This window comes from Tubulanus polymorphus, chromosome 2 (assembly GCF_964204645.1).
Source record: "Tubulanus polymorphus chromosome 2, tnTubPoly1.2, whole genome shotgun sequence".
In the NCBI taxonomy this organism is placed as follows: domain Eukaryota; kingdom Metazoa; phylum Nemertea; class Palaeonemertea; order Tubulaniformes; family Tubulanidae; genus Tubulanus; species Tubulanus polymorphus.
In genome coordinates, this window is record NC_134026.1 from 29,933,846 (window position 1) to 29,958,872 (window position 25,027).

The 25,027-nt window shown below is 36.5% G+C and overlaps 3 protein-coding genes across 3 annotated transcripts; 1 reads left to right on the top strand and 2 right to left on the bottom strand.

The window, feature by feature from the left end:
* Positions 1–1,571: 1,571 nt before the first annotated feature.
* On the bottom strand, positions 1,572–17,269 carry LOC141900359 (uncharacterized). The gene is made up of 5 exons (XM_074787217.1): positions 17,089–17,269; positions 3,559–3,683; positions 2,692–3,264; positions 2,325–2,386; positions 1,572–2,213 (listed from the first exon to the last, which is right to left on the bottom strand). The coding sequence occupies exons 2-4, from the start codon at positions 3,628–3,630 to the stop codon at positions 2,339–2,341; spliced, it is 693 nt and encodes a 230-aa protein (XP_074643318.1). The 5' UTR covers positions 3,631–3,683; positions 17,089–17,269; the 3' UTR covers positions 1,572–2,213; positions 2,325–2,338.
* A 3,847-nt stretch (positions 17,270–21,116) lies between these two features.
* On the bottom strand, positions 21,117–22,966 carry LOC141899941 (putative hydroxypyruvate isomerase). Its single transcript, XM_074786581.1, has 7 exons — positions 22,690–22,966; positions 22,486–22,597; positions 22,260–22,359; positions 22,030–22,108; positions 21,811–21,930; positions 21,598–21,732; positions 21,117–21,463 (listed from the first exon to the last, which is right to left on the bottom strand). Exons 1-7 carry the CDS (start codon positions 22,883–22,885, stop codon positions 21,408–21,410), a joined length of 798 nt encoding a protein of 265 aa, XP_074642682.1. The 5' UTR covers positions 22,886–22,966; the 3' UTR covers positions 21,117–21,407.
* A 53-nt stretch (positions 22,967–23,019) lies between these two features.
* On the top strand, positions 23,020–25,023 carry LOC141899654 (deoxyribonuclease TATDN1-like). Its single transcript, XM_074786083.1, has 12 exons — positions 23,020–23,114; positions 23,259–23,279; positions 23,355–23,399; positions 23,484–23,533; positions 23,616–23,679; positions 23,761–23,910; positions 23,990–24,032; positions 24,106–24,232; positions 24,326–24,402; positions 24,480–24,550; positions 24,629–24,761; positions 24,835–25,023. The coding sequence occupies exons 1-12, from the start codon at positions 23,069–23,071 to the stop codon at positions 24,932–24,934; spliced, it is 927 nt and encodes a 308-aa protein (XP_074642184.1). The 5' UTR covers positions 23,020–23,068; the 3' UTR covers positions 24,935–25,023.
* The last annotated feature ends 4 nt before the right edge of the window (positions 25,024–25,027 follow it).

Below are 25,027 nucleotides of genomic sequence, written 5' to 3' on the forward strand. Positions count from 1 at the left end.
TCCCCCATGATAATGCAATTATATCAATGGCAATACAGCTTACCACTTTAAACCGGACACGCTGACACTTGTTGACCGGTTAGAAGCGACTGTTGAGCTGCCGAAGAGTATTACGAAATTAGCAATCTTTTTGATTGTCACTATAGCCATCAGGGGCGGATCCAGACCGTATTAGCCGTATTGCCCAATACGGTCTAAAATTTAAAACGCCCATCGAGATTCCTCGGCAATATTTTTTGACGGCATATAAATTTCACCACCCCGGGTCCCGCTAATTTGATATAATGTCCACTGATGATCGGTTTGATTTTTATATGCAGAAGCAGAGTCCTGAATAGAAAACTTTGCCTTTGAAGGGGGTACCCAGTATACCGTGATAGCACTTTTTGGTCCGAAAGTTTATTTTCCTTGAACTTTTGTGTTAAAATTAAAAGATAGTGTCGTAGACTGGTTGCCTAGAAGATAGAGACCGGCAACCAGTCTCGGTCTATCGATGTATATGCGCATGTGCGAAGCATTTATAGCGAATAACGAGTGACGTTGTCCCGCAGGTATTCCGTAGGATGGAGAACATGCGCACGACAAGCAAAACTGGATGGCAGAAACCTCTTGTGAAAAAAATCGCCTCGTGGATGTTAGAAGAGCGAGAAAGCTCGATATCATCCATGAACCTATTGCATTAAACAAACCAAGTTACCGAATTTTATTTCTTTCACTGCAACAAATACATATCTTGATTTTAACCAAATGGCTTAATAATTCTAGATCTATCTAAGCGAGGATTCACCTGTCATTTTACATGCATCTAGTCGGCTGGGTGCATGTTTGAATCTGCCATCGGGTAGATGCGCTTACTTTACGGCGTATCGGGCAATCATTATCAAACGACGTAAATATAATTAACTGATCTTTTCACAACTCGATATTATATATGACAAACGCAGTTTTCCTCTCTTTGATTCTGGCCTCAGGCTCTCGATAAAAAAAAGAACGTCTCGCCACCAAATCATAGACAGCTTCTGAAACCGCAATAAAAGAATCAAAATGATGACACGTCGATCCACGGCTGAACAGCGACATCATTCAAGCGAAGGATTCAGTCACAATCGACGTTTAAGTGCATGAAGCTTTACACAAACAAACCGAACGAGACGTTGCATTTACGTTGATTAGGTCAAATCAACGAACGCTACTCGTGATGCGGACAAAACTAAATATACGACAACTCTCAATCAAACTCGCCATCAACAAACTTACAGGACCAATTTGTTCCTCATTGATATCAGCTGAGAATCGGGAAATTCAATTGGAAACCTTGGAAACGATGAAATTTGATAAACCACCGGTGTGGATCAGTTTTGACGTGTTTTGCCGATAAAAGAAGAAAGCTGCCGTCCGGGTTTCAACTGTTTACACAGTTTTGTAACATTATTTTCATTTCAAAACGAGTAGTTTGGTGATACATCAGCGTCACACAATAATGAGCAGGTATTATAATGAAATAAGACAATAGAAATAATTTCAAAATTACAGTCAACAATGACGCGCAATAATTATTATTTTCTCCACAAATTACATTCTTGGATTTTGATGAACGAATTTAAATTCTTGTTTTGAATGACTTTTTTTACAATTGGTATTGAGATCACTGATTGGTTTAATATCAATAGCAAAATAACAGTTGATACTCTATGAATACAAAGCAATCTATAAGCGACGCCGGCGCGAACACTGTGTTCAAATTATCAAAACGAATTCTTCGGTGTACATGTTATTAGAAATGAACTGGATCGTGTTTGACAAGTTTGCAACGTTGCAATGGATCATCTAATACACCTTCTCGGTTTGATTACGTAATGCGTTAGATACATGATACAGAAGCTGATTAGCAATTAATCATCGATCGATTTATTGCGATTAGAAACGGGATCTTATTTAATACATGTGGAAACATATAAACCGTATAGATGGCACATGCGGGGATAAAGATTATTGTCGTTTCTCTGACGCATCGTAGATATATTTGTGATATTCGCGTTTTGCTCATCCATCGGAAAATATTAACAAAAACACAAACGATTTTATAATTCTTCAGCAATATTCTAAAAGTTGCGCACAGCATCCTCGGAACATGTCCTTGTTGTTTCACGACATTCATCATTGTTTGACTGCGGGTAATTTATGTACACTATAAACGGCCTGTGAACCGATTCCTACAATACAAATTCAAACGATATCAAATTCTCGAAAATTCCGAATTAGAAACACATTCGAATTTGTATCAGACCCGCAATTCAATCATTACACAACGTTGAATCGCTTACCGTCATGTTACTGGTTATTTTCTGCGACGAGGGTTCAATTCCATTCCGCGGCGATGATTTTCCTGTAAAAATTTAAGTTTGCATTAATCTGAATATCAGACGATATCGTATTACCCCCACCTGGTAACCCCCAAGCCTGGCCCACCATCCTTGATTCGGAACAACGACTACCTCTCTAGAGCTTTTATGATTACTTAGATTTATAAAAGGTGATATTGACTCAAAAAACATATATTCACCAATTTTCAATATTTTGAACCTTTTTGATGATGCCTGTAATGGTCAATGATACGTGATCGTTATGTAGGAATTTCACTAGGAGTGTTGATTTTATTGGGCCGATATAAGAGAAATAAATGTTTCATACCATCGTGCTCTCGAAGGCTCTGTTTCCCCATAGATTTCTCAGGAGATTAGCTTTAATAACATTATTGTTCATTCGTTCCAAGCTTTCGTCAGAACTTCCACTACTGATGTCCACTTCTCTCTTGCCTCCCCCGTTCGCGCACCCGTGAAACGCGTTACAGAACGGCCGTTTTCTGGCGACCGGTTGCGCACGACTAGCCTCCAATAATTTAATCATTTTGCGAATATTTCGCTCGGTGTTTGAACGTTTGCTGGCGCCATTACCGCAGCCGTAAAACGCGTTACAGAATGCTCGTTTCTTCTTCGTTTTTGTCGCGTCTATCGACGATGATCTCGATGACGATGGAGACATCACTCGCGCAATCGCTCGCGATATTAACAGTTTTTTATTCTCGCTACTTGTCCGTTTTCTTTTTCCATACTGACCGTTACCGCAGCCATAAAACGAATTACAAAACGGGCGCTTGGATCGAGTCCTATCGTTATCTTGTACGTGTTGATTGACTTTTTGTATTAGATCAAACGTGTCTACCTCTCTGCTATCGTCCCGTAGAGTTGTCGTCTGCGGAATTTCCTGAAAATTTTTTTAGAAAATAACTTTTGATAACAAATGGTTTCTCGAGTTCATGCAATCTTATCTAATCAATCAGACCTCTGTCCTATCTACAAAAACTATTAATATGAAAAAACTCATTCTAACGGTTAAAATAGTTAAGGAAAGGTTACTTTCTATTGAGTAAGTCTTATAACCTAGTATAGTCGTTTTTGTGAACAACACGAACTCTAGATATAAGTTGCTAGTCTTCACATATTACTTGTGATAAAAGAAAAATACATTTACGATAACCTGATTGGTTTTCTTTCTTACCTCTTCAAATAAAACTTGAGACAATGTACTAGTCACTGCTACTAATAAACATAAATATGTCTGTACCAACATTGCTCCACGACTGCAGATCAGTTCCGTTACAATTTTCCTTTTTCACTCAAAAGCTGAAATATGAACAAACATTATTATGATATATATTCAATTGAAAATCTAACATCTTTTTATTTGAAAACGAATAGAAACTAAGTCCACCTGTAACAGAAGCAATGTTTTATGGACATGCAGTATTCCTTCGAGATGACGTTTATTGTTATAAATTGCATGCGATATGGATTGTCTGATTGTCTGATTGTCTCTGTCTCTTGCGCAGTCATTGAATCACACATAACACGGACTATGGAGAAAATCTCAAGCGATGAACTATAAATGAAGGTCAACACTTTTTATTGGAACGAACAAATTTAGTTATGCGGCGGCTGGAAGAACTGAGATATGAAGTGTCTGCAGTTACCGTGAAATATCGCTCTCATTTTATTCCAGATCGACTCTCGATAGTAAGAGAGCGGAAATAGAAAATACTGAATTTTCTTTCATTAACAGCTAGGAGATATTTTAAACCGGATTCCGCCATTGTTTGCGATATCTTTTTATGTATTAGAATTGATACGAACTCTTTCCGTAGCGGAATGTTTTCGAAGGAAATTAACATGACGGCGTCGAAAAGGCGAAATATTAATGCTTTCCCATCATGCCTCGTCCCAGTCCTGCTGGTCATAGAAACAACGTGAATAACTATAGCTTCTAACGAGACGCCAGAAATTGCCTGGCAATACAATTTAAGGCGGTACCTCGCGTTTGGTGCGGTCTAATGATGTTTGAAACAAATTTGGGTATAAAGTAGTAATTGGGCTTTGGCCAGGAGGTAAATCAAAAGATTTGCGATTGTCAGAGAACGTATTAAGAGAATCTTTGAGTGGCGAAATGTATCGATGGTCCAGCGATAGTTTAAACTGTCGGACCGGTTCTGTCGATCCGTGGCATATTAAATAAGCCATATTATGCATAATTATTACATACCCATTGTGTTTATATAGAGTTTTGCTGATAACTAAAATAGATTTAGATATTTCCTAAAGTATACGATATCAGAAGTATATTTTATTGATTTTAGTATCTTTGAATTGAGATAGTATTGACACGCCTGTAGAATCGAAGGAGCCTACCGACAGCAAAATAATAAATGATTTTGAGCGGGTGTTGAGTCTATAAAAGAGTTGAAAGCTAGATCGATACCTGTTTTTTTTAACCCGCCGATGCGAGTTTGACGCTCGTCGTACAATTAGCCAGCTTCAACCTCGGTACCGACTTCTACCACAAATAAAAATATTTTCTTCCATTTCGTGAATACATCTACTCATTGATTCCCGATACTGATAATGACTTATGATTCATTATATTGCCTTCCACCGGCCAACTCCCGTCGGATTGAGTGAAAACAAACGATTTATCAATAAATCGAACAAAAGGACGATCGAGAGAATGATTTGAAACGACAAATTGGTAATCACGCGAGGTTCACCCCGACCAACGAGAAAATAACTATATAATTTCAAATCTATAACACGGTGTATGCCTCTCAATTTTGAATATTCTTGTTTCAGTTGCACAGTCCTATTTTCAATGTTTTCATCCTAATCAAATTTTAATGAAGAGCTACAGAATTTACTTTTGCTTAATAGAAAATAAATCAATTCATAAAAGTTACTCGAGAAGAAAGAAGTCACGGGTATATGCACGCGCTGTCAATGTGTAGCCGATTGAGGCTGTATATATCTGGGCATTGCCAAAAACGCATGTAACCACTGATCATGAGCTAACTGTCTGTAAAATTCCCTAAACGATGGTTCATTACAGATTGTCTGTTAGACTATGTGTAACCCGATAGAATCGTTAAATAAGCCCGGGCAGCAAAAACAAGCTGTATCTCACAAACTGAATTATCTACCGACGAAAAATAAAATGGGACCCTCCGCTTGATCTAGCGCGGTGAACCAAAGTTTGGTTTGTAAGCTGATAGAACTTGATGACGGGAAACGTTTAGACTTAGTCAAATCACTGCCTTGTATTTCTGTAGAAATTTTTCCAAAATGTCCAATCCGTCTCATATATAATGTTTGCGTAAATTTCAAAACGACAAAATCTATTAAATAGTGACGCCGTGCTTCCGGTTCCAGGTTGCTTTATCGGCGTTATTTGATTCATAATTGATGAATAAATTCAAGTTGTCTGCGGCAGAAAAAAACACTGTAGATGTGTTAGATGAAATAGATAATCCCCATTAGATGTATACGTACATGTACAAATGCGCAAATTAGAAAGTAATTTATATGATTCAAATGGTTTGGAATGAAATACGTGTCTATATACAATTACATTTACGGATAAGTCTTACCAGTTTAGAAATAGGCGGAATTATTCTATCCTAACAGTTGCATCTTTCACTCAGTATCAACAAACAATATACCCTTTGATTAAACGCTATGACTATTTTATTGGTTCTACGGTCGACTGTAGCAAGCGAGGATCAACCAGGATCGCTAGTGTGCATTCGGACAACGATGCCGACTTTCTTCTGAAATTACTCAAATTCTATGAATGATGAATTAAAATCGCGCGCTATGAATCCTAAAGAATAATGTGAGTTTATCTAGAGTCACAATTTGTGTAATTTCTAATGTGGGAGGCTAAAAATCTAGATGAAACTAACATTGAAAATGAAGTAAATTTTGATCTAGTCCTATTGATGCGCACGCCATCTAGTGGGGTAGCTTGCGGCACGGGGATTAGAGTCTTTCTTTTTTACTAATTGCAGAATGAGTTCAGTTGTTTGTTGAATCTGCATTTGAATATAACCTGTTATACCTTGGCCTTACAGGTTGGCCAGAGGGTAAAGAAGGATCACAATAGCGTATCTAACATAGATATGTTTTAACGATATTATGGATGGTATCACGTCACATGTTGTAAGCGCTGCTTCTAGGAATTCTGAATTTAACCAATGCGGGGGCTTCTTTGACTCAAAAAAGCCATATGAATTCCTCGAGGCAAGTAACCTTCTGTAATATCATAAGCCGTCGTGAATGACAAATAATCAGATAATTATTTTCTCTGGAATCAGATTTTCTATAGCCACGGGAATTTTGTACTTTTAAATGGTAATATTTGCAACAGTGACCAAAGATTTCGAATCTGAAAATGTTCCGACGACAGAAGGAAATGCGATTGGACTAAGAATATTAAGCCTTTATAACGAGTCCCAGTTGCATGTGATGAAGCGTGATGTTTGACTCAGTAATAGGTTACGGGGGCTATGCTGCCGCCGATACACAGTAAATCAGTTGTTGATTTGAATACATTCAGAAATATTAATTAAGTAAGTAGTGAATATTGATTAGGCGCAAGCATAATTGACGTCAAACGCTACTGCTGTTAAACACATAGATACTTGCGACGTAGATTTGTTGCAATGAGATCCACTTAGAATGGTTTGAATAGGAATTTCGAAAGAAGTTTGTGGTCTAATATCGACAGCGGGCTTCGGACTTACAGTCTAGTATGGCAAGTCGGTGATGTTTGACCTTAACAGGAATAGTTAACATCTTTAGCACACATCAAGTCTTCGTTAAGCACCCGGTCCACTAATGATATTTTGTACATCGACGTGGCAGGTTTTCATTACTTTTGGCCGGACGCCTTCCAACATAATTCCTGGATACAGTCCATATGAGCAGAAAATGGGCCGATAATGAACTAAATAAATCAACAGCACAGCTATCTCTATACATGTATATAGGCATATAGATCGTTGTGTGATATTTAGTGGACATCCATCCTATTATTTACAGGTTACTGAATGTTGAGTTGCTGATCCGATGAAAGATTACAGTTGTTTATGCACTACGAAAGTAGTTGTTCCATTATTTTTCACCTGGCTGAAGAAATATGTATGAAGAGAATCCATTAGGTAGAGATGTGATGACACATTTCGATATTCACCTGGGGTTAGCCTACATTTTATACAAGTACCTATACGTATCTATCACTTAAGCAATTTCACATCAAACTGCTAACATATCAAATATATTCTAGACACACCACATTCACTGTAGCAGTTATTTCATTCAGTCGGTTTTACTCGTGGTTTTGGGCGTTGTGCTAGACGGTTCAACATCAATAATGATTTGTCGTTGAGTTCCTATCATCACCAAGTGACAAGAGCCCTTGTCTTAATTGATGCATGACCAGAAACATCAGTGAACAGGAAATACTGAACGCTACGTTAAGTTTGCTCTTTTACCACTGAATGATACACGATTTATTTTACATATGTATTTTTCGGTTTGATTTGAAATTAATGAAGTTGTCGTTAATCAAATGGTTTTTAGAGGATGCAAATTTTCTTCTTATTTATCGGCAACAAAAAATAGATAATGCATCATGTTCCTACTAAGCAACCATATTCAGTGATCAAATACATGAAAACGGGAAAAAACCTGTCGTATGCTATATAGAAATGTATTCGTGAAATGATCATCAGAATGATGAAACACTTATCAAAGAAATTCTTCATCAGATTTATTCGAGTTTACGTCACCAACACTTTTAGACTGAATGCCTAATTCTAGTAGAGAGTGGTTGAATTAATAGAAGGCATTTCTAAAAAAAAAACTCCTTATTCAGACAAATTCTCTTTGAATGTAAGGTTCATTTGTTTCCGAATAGAAGCTTTATATGCGCATTGCACGGTCAGACTGTTGGAAATCGAGTCCGCAGTGAATGGTAGCAATTAGTTAGCGCTTTACCTCAATTCGCGGTAAATCTGGCTATATTAGGCCTCAGCAGTCATTAGCTAACTCCCGTAAGAATACTAAATATTCAGCCATTCGTCTCAGATTAGTGTACTTTTCCACTTAAGATCCGAATTAATATGTATTATCAATGTATTGAAATCTCTACACGAGACATGATATAGATGGGAAAGTTAATGAAGTAGTGAGAATAAGTGGGAATGTGTCGCTCTATGTTGATTCTATCGTATCTCATTTAACAAACGAGATGACGAACTGTCATTAAGGTAACGCACAGAAAAACGAATAATCTCCATAAATTAGTGTTTTATTGTCCATAGTTTCCCTAATCTATAAAGTGTAAAGGCTTAGATATTCAAACGACTCGTTTATGATAAGTTTAGGGGATAGTCTCTAAACGTATCCCAATTTGCAGCAGGAGCCATTATCCTGGCGGAATTACGCATCGTGAAAGTTTGTCTCGGTCCGTAATAAGTTTTCAACAATTTTTTCTTATTTGATATTTTTTGTTGGAAACAGGGACTGTTCGACACGAAGGCTATGATGATGATATTATACCGGTGCCCCGGGGTGTGTGCTAATTAAAAGCAAATTACGCCTATAAAGTAAAGCACTTTTTGTCACTGACCTCGCTTCAACGTATCGAGTCTTCACTGTACACGCGATCATGTTATTTTATTGAGCCATCATCTCTAATATATCATTCAATAATGAAATTATGATAGCTAATTACGAGCGATATTGTAAAGGCTGTTTTTAAAAGTGCGTATACGTCTGAGAAACAGTAGGAAGACGTCGTCGTTAAAGAGTACGTGGCTTGAAAGCATCACGAAACGGCTTTAAAAATCGGGAGAAATTTAGAAAAGGTTTAAATTGAAGGTGTGTCTGCTGGATGCGAGGGTGCTAGCAGGGAATCGCATTATCTGAGAATTAAGTTAAACGCTTCCAAGCAAATAACATTCGAGTTACAGATACCTGATGGTATACTGAGAGCCGCGCAACTCATTTTTAGAATAAACCGCTGAAATTAACGAGTTTAATGCGATCTACCCCGGGCAAATCATAGTCTCAGTACTGCCACCAGAACATAATTTTATCAAGACATTTCATTCTGAAGTAGATACAGTTAGAGATAATGAAAGACTTTGAGCCACCAACACTCACTAGTATAACTGTCTCTTCTAGTTCACTAATATCTCTTTATGTCATTTGAGATTTATGATATTTTCATTGCATCGCCTACGTATTTTGTTTTCAATATCTATTATTTGTGAAACATTTGTCCTGAGCATATAGAGTTTTCTTTATGAATATCCGCGAATAAGACTCGCTAGTTGAATTGTATGTGAAATAAATGTTATTCTAGTCCCTGTTTAAGATTATGATACATAGTGTTTAGAACTATGATGTCAGGTCGGTTAATCTGACAGTCACTAATATTAATGATGCCCTTCTGTACAAGTAAAACCAGCGTCTTGCGAATCGTTGATATTGCGAGAATCACCGGGGCTTTTTCTGTATTATACAATAACCAGTGAACTCCTTCAATGTCACGTTATAGTTTACCGAAACCCCTGATGTTATATTCTGCGTGACGAATGAACATGTGTGACGATTGAAATAAATAATTCAATTATTCATTCAAATATATAGCAACGACGACGTCACTGTGACGTAATGTTACATATCTCGATGTGGATCGTGGGTAAAGAGTTCAGAGAAAAGCGAAAACAGTAAAAATCTCTTTTACTAAATGAGACTGATGTGAAAAATACTGATTTTCCGAGAATCTCTGAATCCAAAGAGTTCCACAAAGGCAGGAGGCAACAGATTGGAAGCAACGTGCGCCAAATGTTTTAAGACGTTAGGAGTGTAGGGATTAAATATTGCCTGCCTGGGTAAGGAGTGGACAAGGAGCTACATTTTTAGACATTTTTTGCTTCCTTATTGATTTCTACGACATGAACAATTTGGATCCTCCGGAAATAGCGTAAACTACTGGAACCAGATGTGTGTTATGTTTGACTCTAGAGTTAAACAGCTGATTTCAAAGTTTAACTGTTGAATCGGGTCCAGATTATGAAATGTTGTTCGTCATTTTGTAACGGGAAGGTGGGAGAGCGTGTATCAATATGTTTATGGTCTATTTGTGTAAACTGTAAAGGTCCCACTGGCGTCGACCCTTAGGAGGAAATAATCACCAGTCAAAAAGATTACATTTCACACGGAACATCATACTGTCGTTTTATTGCTGTTTCAGTATGTGTTTGCCCTAAGATAAACTGTAGCACATGTATGGAGCCTTTAAACCACGTGCTGAAAATATCAATCGTAAAGAACCTGGGTATTCGACGTTCAAGACGATTTTTAGTCCGATCAAAACATAAAGAACGCGGTGAATATTTACTGATTCGATATACTTCATATTTATCGAATTTATTGCACTCCCTCCTGATGCAAGAACTTCTTCATGAAAGACTAATGAAATTCTGAACACCCCAGACTCGATTCGTTTGGAGATTACCACATGTTACGAGCGGTATACACCAATAACGTCTTTTGTTCTCTGAATTTTTTGTAACTTTAATTTATTTTGATTAATTGCCAGTAATCAATGGCGATTAATTCATCGTTAAATCAAACCCCCAGTGATTTATTAGCTAAAAATTAACCAACGGGTATAAATAGAGTTGGCAGCATTGACCTAAAGTGACTTTTAAGTATAATTACTAGTAAATGTGCAGATACTGCGAAGATAATGTCAGTTTCAAATTACATCGTATCTTCTACTACAATTTTATATCTACATCTGATGGAAATATCAAATTACCTTAGTCAACATTTGAAATGGAGATTTAATAATCATTCATCGTATTTTCAGATGGAAATTTCTCGATGATTGCGTATATATGACAGCACCATGTGTGCTGATTTTGTAATATCTGTACGTACATCTTGTTAGGAAAGGTGAACGTGTGAGCGATGTCTATTAAAGGGTCTCGGAGTCTAAAGCTGCGTGACCATCGAACATTAACCGCAGTGAAGTGACAGGCTATTTTCAAAGAATACCCCATACCACGCGTCTCGGGGAAATAAAATTACGACGAAAATTATTGAATCGATGTTTAAAACGCACACCACTGGTTCAGCATCTTCCGGCCAGTGAGCCTTCGGGAAAATGCCTTTTCATACACGTTTTCGATCGTTGCTTTTTCGGTCGAATCACGAAACTAACTCTCTCGTTAACAGGAAACAAATTTCCTTAATTGACGGTTACGTGGGTTTTAAGTAAGGATAGCTGTGACCACATGCCTGATTCTGTGTTATACAAAGTGCGAGGTGCGCTACCCGGTATGTCTCATGTAAATATAGGTTTGAGTGATTGTCACAAATTCTGAGGAGGTTTTAAGCCAGTTCTATGTATATACGTAGACATACTGAACTATGTGGCGCTTAGTGTCATCATTAAAGCATACATAATTTCAGCTTTATCAAGAACAGATCGATGATGGCTACACCCTCGTCGGTTTTTGATAACTTCATGTTTTAGATAAAGTTAAAGGCTTTTAATCCTTTTAATCTTATTACGTAGGCAGGCAAACAGCAAAGCTCATACGTGTAGAGAAATTGTAAGAGGCTCCTCACAAAAATGTGCGAAAGAAATGACCAAAGTGACCAAACCAAAAACGGACAATTACTATGTGTGTGTCTTCACACAATTGCTGAGTGTTTTTTTTCTGAACAGATACGTTACACGGTGGGATATGTGTATGTACATAATTCTGTACTGAAGCGCAGTAATAGTAATAATGAAATAGTTGACGTTACTCTGTAGGATAATTGGATCTGCAGATGGACACGAGGGAAATGACCATTGATGCTCGGCGTAAAGACTCAATATTCATCGTCGGTTATTGCGGATTATCCTTCTTATATTTGCTCCTCTCATCAGCTCAAACACCCTCTAAAAGGCTAACCGAATGATGTCATGTGACCATAACGGAGTTATGATATGACTTTGAAAAAAATATTTGGGTTACGATGACTTCATATTGGGCAAGGGAACGACGATAGGTTAGTTTTAATAATATAAAAGGAATCACGAACCCGCAGTCTTACTAGCATTCATTCATTAGACTGACCGGATTTTGGGGGCGACGTAGATTTGTAATCGTCACGATATCGTGTTAATTTCATAAATGCAGATGGAAACACCGTCTCCGTGCTGATAATGATAATGTCGTATGTGTGTTTGTAGTTCATTTTCAATCATCGTCAATGGCTCAGATGATGTTCTGATCACATGAAGCGTGGACGATCAGTTTTTTGTAAGTGCGCGTATAAAATGTCTAACGTTTGATATCGTTCATTCGGTAGTTCGCTTGCGATTAGATATGTAAAGTTCTGGTCATCACTTTTTTTAAATGAGCCGATGAAATATATATGACTAACTACAGAATGCCCCAAACTCGTGTGTGAAGTGAAGGCTTGGCAATGAAAATTGAAGAAAGTATGGTGAATGTGTGAATGGTAAATGCGAGGTATTAGAACTCATGTAATGATAACAACCGCAGGAAATGTTCATCGTTGAATCGATTAGCGACAAACGCGAACAGCAGCAACAAAAACTGGAAAAAACACGAAGATCACTTGATTTACAATATCAAAGTGATAAAACAACGTGAATAAACGCTACTACAACTGCCCAGTTGTATCGGGTGACACAGGCATGCATCAGCATTGTCGCGTTTGATTAATTGTATTAATCATCCTTATCGGCAAAGTAAATGTTTCCATACCGATTTGAGCCAAGGGTGACTGGCTGGACTAGTTAACTTTTATCTTCGTCGAAAAAAACTGATAAGATTGGCTCGAAACAATGGTAAAAGCTGTCACGCGTATACAGCACAAATCACAGTCGCTTGGCGTCCCGAGTATAGAGAGTATTCGGGTGTTAGGAAAATTCATCCTGAATATGTACGGGCAACAAGATTGTAACATTTTAAGCAAAAAATTTGTAAAGACATTTTTCTTCTAAAAAGAACACATTGAAATCGGGATCTTGGCCCACCCAACGAATCGAACAGAACAAGCTAACCAGTTTCACCCCGATGACCACTTCTGGGGAAAACACGAATATGATTCAATATAAGATCATAAACTTAATGATAATCTGTTTGAATTGATATGAAAATTAAATATATTGATGAACTTTGTGTGCTTAGGGGGTTTGTACGGAGGAACCTCGTGGACTGGCATGCCATGGGCGTTTATTTAGTACTAAATTTGAAAATAAGTTTAATACGTTCTGTTTTAACTATACTTCAATGGGATATTTGAAGAGTGTTCGATTGGGAAGCGCGTTAAATCGTTTATCTTGGCTTTGTTCTGATGAATACTATAATATAATAATATAAATCAATAAACATATAATAGGCGTAATGATTCGGTACGTATTGCCCCCAGGAAAGGTTACATCCAGAATTTTCGGAGCAATCGATATCAAACTTTTGTGCGGATTAATCAGAATTGATGAAGGCGAAATTCGCTTCTTAAATATCAAATTGTTGACTAAGTGCTTTAGACAATGTGGCTGCGTTACCGCTGAGCTGTTTAACCAAGTTCTTCAATTTATGCGTTGGCGCTCTGTTGAAAAGGTCTGAAAACAAGGGTACTGAGTATGTGCGGCTATAGAATACTTCACTCAATAACTTTCAATTCAGTAATGCATCATTGACGCCAGTTACTGAAAGATAACCGACGCCCCCCGTAATCATCCAGTTTAATCACATGAAGATACATGGAAAATACAAAGAATTTGGAAAACAATTTTGTATATAAATCATTTAAGAATTTAATCATAACTAAATATTTGTCAACTATAAAAATGTTCATATCGATTCCAATTTACTTTAATAAGTCACATTACAAGTGTCACATTATGTTTCATTATTCATTTTAACCAAGTTCAAGTTCTGCGTTCATGCCGAAAAGTTACGTTTCTACGTAATTTTTATTTCTATCCCATAAATAGCAAATCGTAGAAATATTTTTCAGCAAATGTGGGCACAATCTCATCATGTAAAGAGAGTGAAGAGCGAGGACCTCTTCACAATCGTCAACGGAAAGAATCGATAAATATATTACCGAACGTTACAGAAAATCGTAGAAATTCATGCTTCTCATTCTGTTTGTTCTTTAGTTGAGATTAAAATTGTTCGTATTATTAAAAAAGTGTCGCCTCGTTCAAACTGAAAAGTAATTACATTTCGTACACTTCAATTAACTACAACAGATGCAGAAAATGGAAATCACGGAGCTGCGTAAAGCGATATAGACTTTATTCGCTACACTGAATTCATTCTTATTCCTATTACCTTTTACTGATATTGCAATGCGATTTATTCAGGTAGATATTGGAAACTGTATATTATATTTTTGAGCCGTTATTTGACAGTTGTGTGTATCAGGCGACAAATCTTCTATCATCGCACTTCGCGCGTCGTATGTGTTATAAATAAAATACCAACGCACATTGTGTTATAGCGGCAAAATATACGAAAACTTAAACTGCTAAAATCAACCGCAGAAATCTGATTACGAAACCGAAAACAGAACAGAAAAAAAATTGACAATGAATTATTGTATTATTTTACGAAACCAATTACCGAGATATTCAGTAACCTTGAATGAAACACTTTGTTAGTGTTGCAAAGATGATAAAATTCCGAAAATTTTCCTCGAGCCGATACTTGGGCGACTATATCTAGTCAAGATGACTTTTAGAATAAAGTCGAAACGTGGAATAAAATATTAGCTCAAGGAAACATTTCGGTGGACTCATTTTTCTTTCGTATTTTGTGGGATTTTATATTAGAGATATTTAGTAACGGTCAGAATAATTTATTGTCATCGACGATAGTGACTAGGATATTGCTATGTTGTTACGAGACTCGCCCGTGGCCGTATCACGCCTTATCGTGCCACGTTTTACTAAGTAAACACGGGTTTATTTGTATTTTACGCTGTTTTCACTCCACTGTTACAACTATCACGTATATATGGTGGACTCGTTCCTTTGACACGCCAAGATATTGACCACAGCGATACCAAATCTATGTCCCGCGTTGAACATTTATCCGGCCACGTATTCAATTGCTATTCAGTAGCAGTTGCTACTAATGAGTGAACTTGATCGCTATAACTATGGCTGTCTCAGTGGGTAGCTTTTACACGAACGATCATTGCGGACTGAACCTATTTCAACTCGAAAACTCGAAACTTTCACGACAAACGTCTATCATTCTCTAATTCGATACGTGCTGATGAGTATAATAGAGTATCCGCCTTCATCAGGAAATGGTCACCATACAGTTCTAAAATGGAATTATTCCTTCCATCACGCCTTTATATCATTCGGTGCGAATTTCGCTAATCATGAATACAACGTCAACTTTATAATAATTCTCCTTTTATTTGGCTAAAAGGTCACTCCGTTCGGTCGCACGTACCTATCATCGACGAACGTCAAGCGCAAATATAGGAAATACCATTCAAATAATAAGTTAAAATCTGAAAATGTGCTCGTCTAGCTGTGAGTTGATCTCGTACTAATTGTTGTTATACTCTATACTAACACGGGACATCAGTATTTTTCCTCGGCGGCAATTGAGTTTTCCGGTTCGTCTTAAAGCTAAAAACAGCCGTACTAACTCGTCTGGTTTGATCATTACCCGTATTCTATACAATAAGACTAATGAGGCTCGAGTAACGCACACAACTTCGTCTTATAGATGCCGTGATTTTCAAGAACTCAGACCAACTCTTGGTCGCCTTGTCGTTTACGTTAATGGGTTATAATCGATGGCTAAGTAAGCAGTCCAACAACTCATCATTAGCGAGCGAATAATAATATTTCTCATATCTGATGAAAGGCGCGGGTCGAAGCCCTCTTACCCTATATGTGATGTTTTCATTCAACGAATTGAACTTGGTTGATTTTTTGGGTTTTTTTGTGACTCATAAGAAAAGCTACAAGTCGCGCGTGCATTTCGAATTTTCGATTAGATTAGATTAGAATGAACGAGCAAAAATATCGTGGCAGTTGACGTTCACCAGATTCCTGTGTAAAATTCTAGTCTAAAGTTAGAATGAACCGCTTGATGTTATTTGATAAATATCGCATTTTATAAGATGCACGCGTTATTCTGTTAATTTTACTGGAATTTCGATGATCTAAATACTCGATGAATGGCGGTCGCGGCTGGTAGAATGATTAAGAGGAACTGGACGCGTATGTTCAGTTAAATGATGTGATAGATTTATAGATGGTATAATATGTAAATCAATATGATCAGATAGTATCAATATGTAACCACGAGTAAATTACACGTTCATATCAGATCCTGTTCCATGGAGAAAGTGAGGAAGTCATTACATTATGTACATCCAACCAGTTTCATCATGTGTTTGTTTTGTTCTGTTTCCACCGAAAAAATATCACATCAAAATAATTCCAAAATATTTTGCACTTCATAGAAAGACATTCTGGTTTAAATAAATGTTTGCAAAATGAATATTTTGTGAAAAAAGGATATATTATTATTATTTCGCTGTGAACTTTTTTATTATATATTTGAATATACGAAGTAAACTCTTAAACTATTTTTTCAAGTTCAAATGTAATTTAGGTTTCACTTACCGATTAAAATATTACAGTTTATGGTGTCCGTCGATTATGAATTGGTATCTCTCTCTGATCGCTCTTTTTCTTTCTCACTTGCGCCCGGTATTTCCTTGAAATTATGACACCATCAATCCGAGAATAAATCGCCGCGAACTATTCAACGACAGACGACTAAAACGCGCGTGAAAACCGCCGCTCTTTCTCTCGCTATATAAATCCCCCGAACTTTACCGGCGATGTAACCGGATATGACGTCACCGGTTTACGAGATGGACGAGAAATTGCGACGGAATCTTCAACTTGTCAGCAGCAGAGAGAAACAGTAGTCGAGATGCTACCTCCCCTCGGCTCGACCGCACAGTTGTTCTGCATTGATTCAATTTGCGCTAAGTTTTGGGCATCTCTCTCAATCCAACCCGGGTGACTGCCCGACTAATTCATTTTGTACAACTCTACTTCAACTGTAAGCGCAGAAAATCGCAGAGCACGGAAGTCGACTCGTTATAAGATTCTTGACTAGATACTTAAGGAAATAGTTGAGGGGAATTTTTTATTTGCTCAAATTATTGTTTCCATATCCCTGTGTCTGAGCAATCTTTCTAATATTCATAGGATTTCGCCTATTCTTCTAAAAGGCAGGGTGTATGATGATCAAATCTGTCTGGAGAGAGAAAGAGAAGAGCAACGTTTTCTTTAGCTGAGCATCAGTGAGTATTGATATGGCATGAAACACCCACGATATTGCTGGCTCAGGATATATCCAATAAAAAGGTCGTTCACAGGTCATGATTATTACGTCTTACTCTTTAAATTATCGATTCTTAAATCTGAATTTTATGAATGATTTGTAATTATTTCAGTGTCTTTTGTTTTTTGAAACAAATTCAACCTGAAAATCTTTTCTAAAATGTTTAAGTTTGAAAATGTCACTGGCTTTCATCGCCAGTGAATACTTCCTGCGTATTTTGCTCTAATTTTATACTTTTAACGGTAAAAGTTTTGATATCCAGTGTTTTGTGTTTTTTTTCTATTTAGTTGCCCGAGTAGCCATTAATCTAATGTCCTGGGAAAATAACCTTTCGTGAATTTTAATTCAATTATGATAAAGCACGAAATATGTAGATAAAAGCCTTTGGTTTTTCGAAGCGTTTTAGGGATGTGCCTTTAGAGATTTTAGAGATTTAGGTTTATCTAAGATCATTATACCGTAACCTGATATATCATTAGAACTGGTTGTTTGTTATAAAGACCATGTCAAACTGAGGGTATTAGTGAACTATTCCACAGCGATTACACGGCAGACAATGTATTATAGTTAACTATACTGGAATGGTTCATCTGGCGTCTGTCCATCAATCCTTTTGAAACACGATAAGCGTACCGCGCGCGACCCCGACCGATCTTTCTCTGATGAAATATTTTTCATGATTTTTTCTAATAAGCTCCGCTGTTTTCGTCTGACGCCCAAAACATGAGAATTAACAACAATATTCTCCGCATGTTCATCAATAGTTTGACCGGAAAGAAGAGAATCTACAACGTGGCCAAATCGACGAATCCTTCGTTGGCTAATATTCAGCTTACCATAATGATGTTTATTCACAACTTGAATTTATTTATCACACGAATAGGTTACACACAAGTATAATTATGGTTGCAATTAGAATAGTTTAAGCATAAATAAGAAAAAAAATTTATAGGTTCTTGGTCTGTGGGTGCATTAGTTGTATAAAATCATATATGAGACTGTCGAGTAGTTATAACTTAGGGACGACTTTCGCGACGACAGTCGTTAGAACTTTATCCCAGCCAGACTGAGCAGTAGCGTCATACTCCACTCCTAATGCTGTCTGTAAGGTGAATTTCATCGGGTCAACGAATGTCTAAAACGGATTAAAAAAAACTTGTTCATAATCTTATGAGTGAATGAAACCTGGGCACAATCATTGCTTAGATCTAAAACCAGAACAACATAATTGATATAAGGGGAGTCCCGCAATAATATAACTGTTTCCATGTTTAGTTTACTTGATCAGTCCCTTCGCTCCGGATTGTGTATTTCACAACTTCTGTAACTCAGTATTCCTGCAGGTGGCTATTAGTTTATAGTCGAAACGTTGAAAAACTAACCTAGCTCAAGGAAACATTTTCGGACTTTATTTGTGGGATTCTCTTAATATTATCGCCACAACATCTTTCAATAGTCAATCTAACAACAACACCGACATTAAGATTTAAAACAACTTTTGGACTTCAGTCACGACTGTGCAACTTGGTTCCGGACACTAGGTCACTACTTTGTGACATATTACCTTCATTTGAGCGGGGGTTATCCCGTACCGTTTGTGTGAAGTCGCAAGACCATTCAGCAAAGAATCTAATAATTCCCCATTCTCAAGTCCAGCAACGAGTTCTCCGACCTTTTTAAAAGTCAACACCCCTTGTTTTCGCATCACCGACGAGTTTGGGTCACTAGACTTAAACAGGCGTTTATGGTCGGGATTCTTTTTGAAGAACCTGTAATTTGAGAAATTGTCTTGAAGTCGTCTCGGTACAGTTGAATGACTGTCGTTAAGCGTTCGCAAAATCATTGCTTTTTCATACAAAGTTGGTGCATTTTTCACCAATAAATAAACATTAACAGAGATATTAAATTTAGAATGTTCACAATAGTGTGCCAGTATTGATGGTGAAAGCATCTGGTAGATATAATGGCATAGATATTTGTGAGCTATTACGTTTATATTAAATTTGCATCCAAAAATAAATTTTTACGATGCTTTATTCATTACATGACCAGCTGTCAAACTGGAAACTGCTCTGAAATGTTATTGCAACGCGACAAAATAAGCCGTTCTTACTCAGTATAAAAGATGACACTATTTCCTTCCAAATCACCTGCCATTTTGCTCCATGTACTTTTAACTTTGTCGAGCTCTCCAGCCGTCAACGACTGAAAACGTATCAAAAATAAAACGTTATCTTTTCATTCTAGACGCATCGTATCTGTTGGTGTAAGCGTATCGAACTACCATGTAATATTAAACAACCATCCATACGTTATTTGAAATGAACTTATTTTGATATAAAGAAAAATTCTCTCACAAAATACTGAAAAAACAATCCTGTATGTCATGGAACCTAACAATTCCTTTATACAAAACAATACAATAAATACGTGTATTGAAGAAAAAGTCACGAGTACAAAGAAAGACTATACGACTTAGTGACGCTTCAACTAAAAATCAGTTTTCTTCAATATAAAATACAGACAGTCACTTGTCTATTGGATTCACTATAAAAACCAATATACATGTATGACAAGACTGCTCATCCAGGCGCGGTATTGAATAAAGATTCTGAATGAATTTTCTAATGATTATAGAACTACATGTAATGATTTTAACCGAATGCTTTCTGTGTCTGTAGCTGTTTTTTACGGTTGAGTTTACAAAGAAATGCTTGAGTAAAGTTAGTAAATGCGCTACTCACCATTTTACTAATTGTTGAGAATGCGAGAAGAGAACAAGTTGCTGCTAGCAAAAGTGAACTGTTTATGAAGTGAGGACTTGTGTTATGTTCATTAAATACTTGTCTCAGATGTTTCATTTTACTGACGTCCCATTGTCCCCGGTATTGTTATTACCCGAATATCATTAGTATTTTATTGTTACTGTAGGAAACATATTTACATTCTTTTATTGATACCGAACATGAAAATGTGCAGTATTTCCAGTTGTCTCCATCGTAAATAATTCCTGCGTCGTGTGAATTGTCCACGTCTGAATTGAATCATGGGCGTTCCGTTTATTGTGTATTGTCATCGGTGCAGATACTAAGATCTTTCGGTTTTCGTCTTGATAGCACATTCTCATACTTTCGGTAAAATTCTATGTAAGGAAATACATCTTGTAGATATCTTCGTCTGACCTGGTAGACATTGAGCAAAAATACCAGAAATTCCTCATCCACAGCTCTGATGTGCCATATTCGAATAAAGTCAATTTTCACATTCGACAAAATCATTTTATTATTTTTCATATCAATTAATACTGAGAATCTACTGTAATATATACCAATGAGTATTGAGATATCTTCGGTATCATCTAGGTGTACTATTCAAAAGGGATTCAAATTTATACGAAAACCTTATTACCGCAAGCTATATAAAAATATACCACCATGATCAAATATGAATCTTAACATGTAAAATATGAGACATGTTGTTTTAATGTTATATATATATAAATGAAGATCTGCCACCAAATTCAGCAGTCTAAAAGCACCAAACAATTGCACACAAAACTCGAACAACACTCCATTCACTCATTCGTCTATTTAAGTGACAGTTGTAGTTCACTCATCCATTTTAAACCATCATTTGTATCACCTACAATAAATACGAATTCAATCTGTTTTTAGTTTGGTTAAAAATGTGGGAATTCTAATTTTTATAAGTTACATCACGGATATTGTGACTTCAAGTGATTCACAAGTGCTAAGCGTTTATAATAACATACGTACCAACTGGGTTATACTCTAAACCGATATAACCGGTATATCCAACCTCTTTCAGTATATCAAACACATAAGCAAAATTAATTTCACCGGGTGAATTAGGCTCATTTCTGTGAGGTGCTTGAGCGAGTTGAATATAACCTGTAAAATTAAGAATTTCAGTAAAAACAGATGAAATGAAAAGATTTACAATTACTTCAACAATCAATAAATACCTACCGACATATGGCAAATAATCTTTCAGAATTTGAGTAACATTTCCATGAAGAAGTTGAAGATGATAAAAGTCGAGTTGCAGCTTCAAATTTGGGTGATCAACTTTCTTGATGTATTCAACAGCTATGAAGAAATTATATATTGAAAAGTCATTGTCATACCTAAACCATTAGTAGCACTAGTGATATCAAATAAAGATGCTCAGATATTCAGTGGTGATACCTTTATGGAAGGAATGAAGGAAATATCTAGGAGCCGTAATCTGTTGGTTGATAGGTTCGATGAAAGCTGTTATACCTTCCTAAATCAGAAACCAAATGAAATACATAGAATCCAGTTCAACAGCAGTCTGTCAGGTGTGACTTGAAAATCAGTTCTTTTAAAGATGTTTCAACAAATTTGAACAGTGGAAAAACTGTGAAAAAACACAGATGATACATAATGATACTTACTTTCAACAGACGCTCGGCAGCAAATTTCAAATTGGTAATATATGATTCCTCCATTGCGCAATCCCCGAACGGAGGTTCCTTTCCTGCCATAACATGCATTCTAGAAAAACATAATAGCAGCGTGCCGTATGAAAATCTGATCATAATCATATCACGTTAAATATACATGAAAGTTGGAACATTCAATGTTACATTGAACTGATCATTCAAGGTGCATCTTTATTACCTTTTACAGTGCAGAGCATTAGCGTAAGTAATAGACTGTTCGATACCCTTTTCAAACTCGTGCTGTCTGTGTGGTATACAAGCAGTTCCCAGATCACCGGCCTCTAAATTGCCTGAAATGATGCGATATGGGATGAAAGATTACAAGAATATATGCACACTAGAGGTAGTTACTGATTAGAATCAATACCGGTATATTCTTTACCTGGATATGAATTTATAAGTGTAACTTCCAGACCAGACTGATTCCTGGCTGCAGTCAACTGATCGATGGGGCTGGAATAGGGGAATGCGCATTCTACTGCTGTAAATCCGGCTTTCTTCGCCGCCTCGAAACGCTTTTCAAGACTTCCAGCTTCTTTAAACATTAACCCAATGTTTGCTGTAAATTTAAACGACATTCTGAACGTCGTCGGTTAAATCAATCATTAATTAAAGGGGTCAAATTGATTAATTTCGCGAACCAGGAAATAAAAAATGTATCAGCGCAACGACCTTGAGTTCGGTAGCTGTCAGTTCAATCCAATGAAAATAAAATTTTATTGTTAGTACAATTCTGAAATTAAACTAAGATATTGTCGAGAATGTCAGCTTCTGCGACATGTAGACGAAGCGCTTTACGTTTTATAGGTATCAGAATCATGATGACGAAGTTCAATAATTCATGTGTTTTCGATATTTTTCCTGAATGAAAGTTTTAGCATTCATATCATCAATTCAATTTTAATTTATTATCGAATATTGTAATATATGTTTGTTTTATTTCATTTTCAGATATTGGCGTTAACTTAACTGGTAAGTTGGATAAAAGGGATAAAAAATGTAAAGCTAGAGTTTCATATTTATGCTTGTTGTTGGGTTGCTTTTCAGATCCAGTTTTTAGAGGTGTTTACCATGGAAAGAAAAAGCACGAAGGTATAATAAATCTAACTGAATGCTGTCACTCAAATTCTCATGAATTTCAAAAGTTTGCGATGATAATTTGTGCTTTTGTTTCAGATGATTTAGAACATGTTCTACAGCGTTCAATCGATATCGGAATGAAAAAAGTAATAAGTTGTTTCAGTAAGAGCTATATAAAGAGATTCAGCCTTACATATGTAAATAATCTACTGCTCTTGCTAATTACAGATGTTGATAACCGGTGGAAATCTCAAAGACAGTAAAACCGCTCTAGACCTAGCAAAAACTCAAGGTACCTAATCATGAAAACCACACAACTAGGTACAGGTAGGCCAACTCTCAAGTATGAACTGATATAGGTTCTCAATTTCAGAGTATTTATACAGTACAGTAGGATGTCACCCAACTCGATGTACAGAGTTTGATAACCACCCATCAGGAGCTGATGAGTACCTTCAAAGTCTCATCAATTTAGCGAATGATAATAAAGATAAAGTTGTGGCAGTTGGTGAATTTGGTTTAGGTTTGTAACATAAAACTTCTCGTTTGATTCATAGCTTTCTGCTTCTTGATTAAACAACGCTTTTGTGTATTTTCTATAGATTTTGACAGGTTGCAGTTTTGTTCGAAAGAAACTCAGTTGAAGTAAGTTTTTAACTCAACTGTTGAATGAACACACCATCACATCGCGATATCACGTCGATTCTTTTCTTACCAGGTATTTCGAAAAACAAATGGAATTGGTCGAATCTACCAAGTTACCGCTATTTTTACACTGTAGAAACTCTGAGAAGGAATTTGTTGATATCATAACGCGACATAGAGATAAAATCTCAACTGGTGTGGTACGTCTATTCAATTGACCATTGTTTGAACTGGGTTCACATCGGTTGTATGAATATTCAAACCTTATTTTGTTTCTTCTGCTGTTAATTCAGGTGCATTCATTTGACGGAACTAAAGAAATGGCTCAATCTATTATTGATCTAGGATTGTACATAGGTATAAACGGCTGGTGAGTATGAATAGTATCAAAATAATATATCATATTGTCAATTGCTGTTCATATTTTTCTAATTGTCTCTTTTCCAGTTCATTAAAGACTGAAGCCAATATTGAAGCGATGTGCAGTATACCCAGCGAACGTCTTATGATTGAAACAGGTAAATTCTGATTAAAACAAAATATACTCTTTTTATCATAAATAGAATCTAGAAGTTTCAACTGTTATTGATTTATAGATGCTCCGTGGTGCGATGTAAGACAAACGCATGCAGGATTTAAACACGTCAAGACTATTTTTCCTTCAAAGAAAAAAGAGAAATGGGAAAATGGACACATGGTCAAAAGTCGCAATGAACCGGCTAACATCATGTAAGTATCCATCATTATTAAAACGTATAATTGTTGGCAATTTAGATTCAATACGTTCTTTCTATTATTTCAGCCAAGTTTTAGAAGTTATGGCTGGTGCTAGAGATGAAGATATTGAAGAACTTGCTAACATTTTATATGAAAATACGACAAAGGCTTTCTTTAACTCATAAATCAGCCTCAATAACGCTGTAAAACTGCTGCATTCTGTTAAATATCATGTCCACTCCGTCAATGAAATAAATGTACCGAATGAGGAAAATCCT

Bases quoted from the DNA above. Each gene is read 5' to 3' on its own strand.
- LOC141900359 (XM_074787217.1), bottom strand. From the start codon at position 3,630: ATGTTGGTACAGACATATTTATGTTTATTAGTAGCAGTGACTAGTACA. The intron at 3,265-3,558 runs GTAAGAAAGAAA...AAAAATTTTCAG, and splicing joins CTCAAGTTTTATTTGAAGAG to GAAATTCCGCAGACGACAAC. The intron at 2,387-2,691 runs GTATGAAACATT...AAATTTTTACAG, and splicing joins GAGCCTTCGAGAGCACGATG to GAAAATCATCGCCGCGGAAT.
- LOC141899941 (XM_074786581.1), bottom strand. From the start codon at position 22,885: ATGTCGTTTAAATTTACAGCAAACATTGGGTTAATGTTTAAAGAAGCT. The intron at 21,931-22,029 runs GTATCACCACTG...ATTTCTTCATAG, and splicing joins CCTTCATTCCTTCCATAAAG to CTGTTGAATACATCAAGAAA. The intron at 21,733-21,810 runs GTAGGTATTTAT...TTAATTTTACAG, and splicing joins AGATTATTTGCCATATGTCG to GTTATATTCAACTCGCTCAA.
- LOC141899654 (XM_074786083.1), top strand. From the start codon at position 23,069: ATGTCAGCTTCTGCGACATGTAGACGAAGCGCTTTACGTTTTATAG. The intron at 23,534-23,615 runs GTAATAAGTTGT...TGCTAATTACAG, and splicing joins TCGATATCGGAATGAAAAAA to ATGTTGATAACCGGTGGAAA. The intron at 24,403-24,479 runs GTGAGTATGAAT...TCTCTTTTCCAG, and splicing joins TACATAGGTATAAACGGCTG to TTCATTAAAGACTGAAGCCA.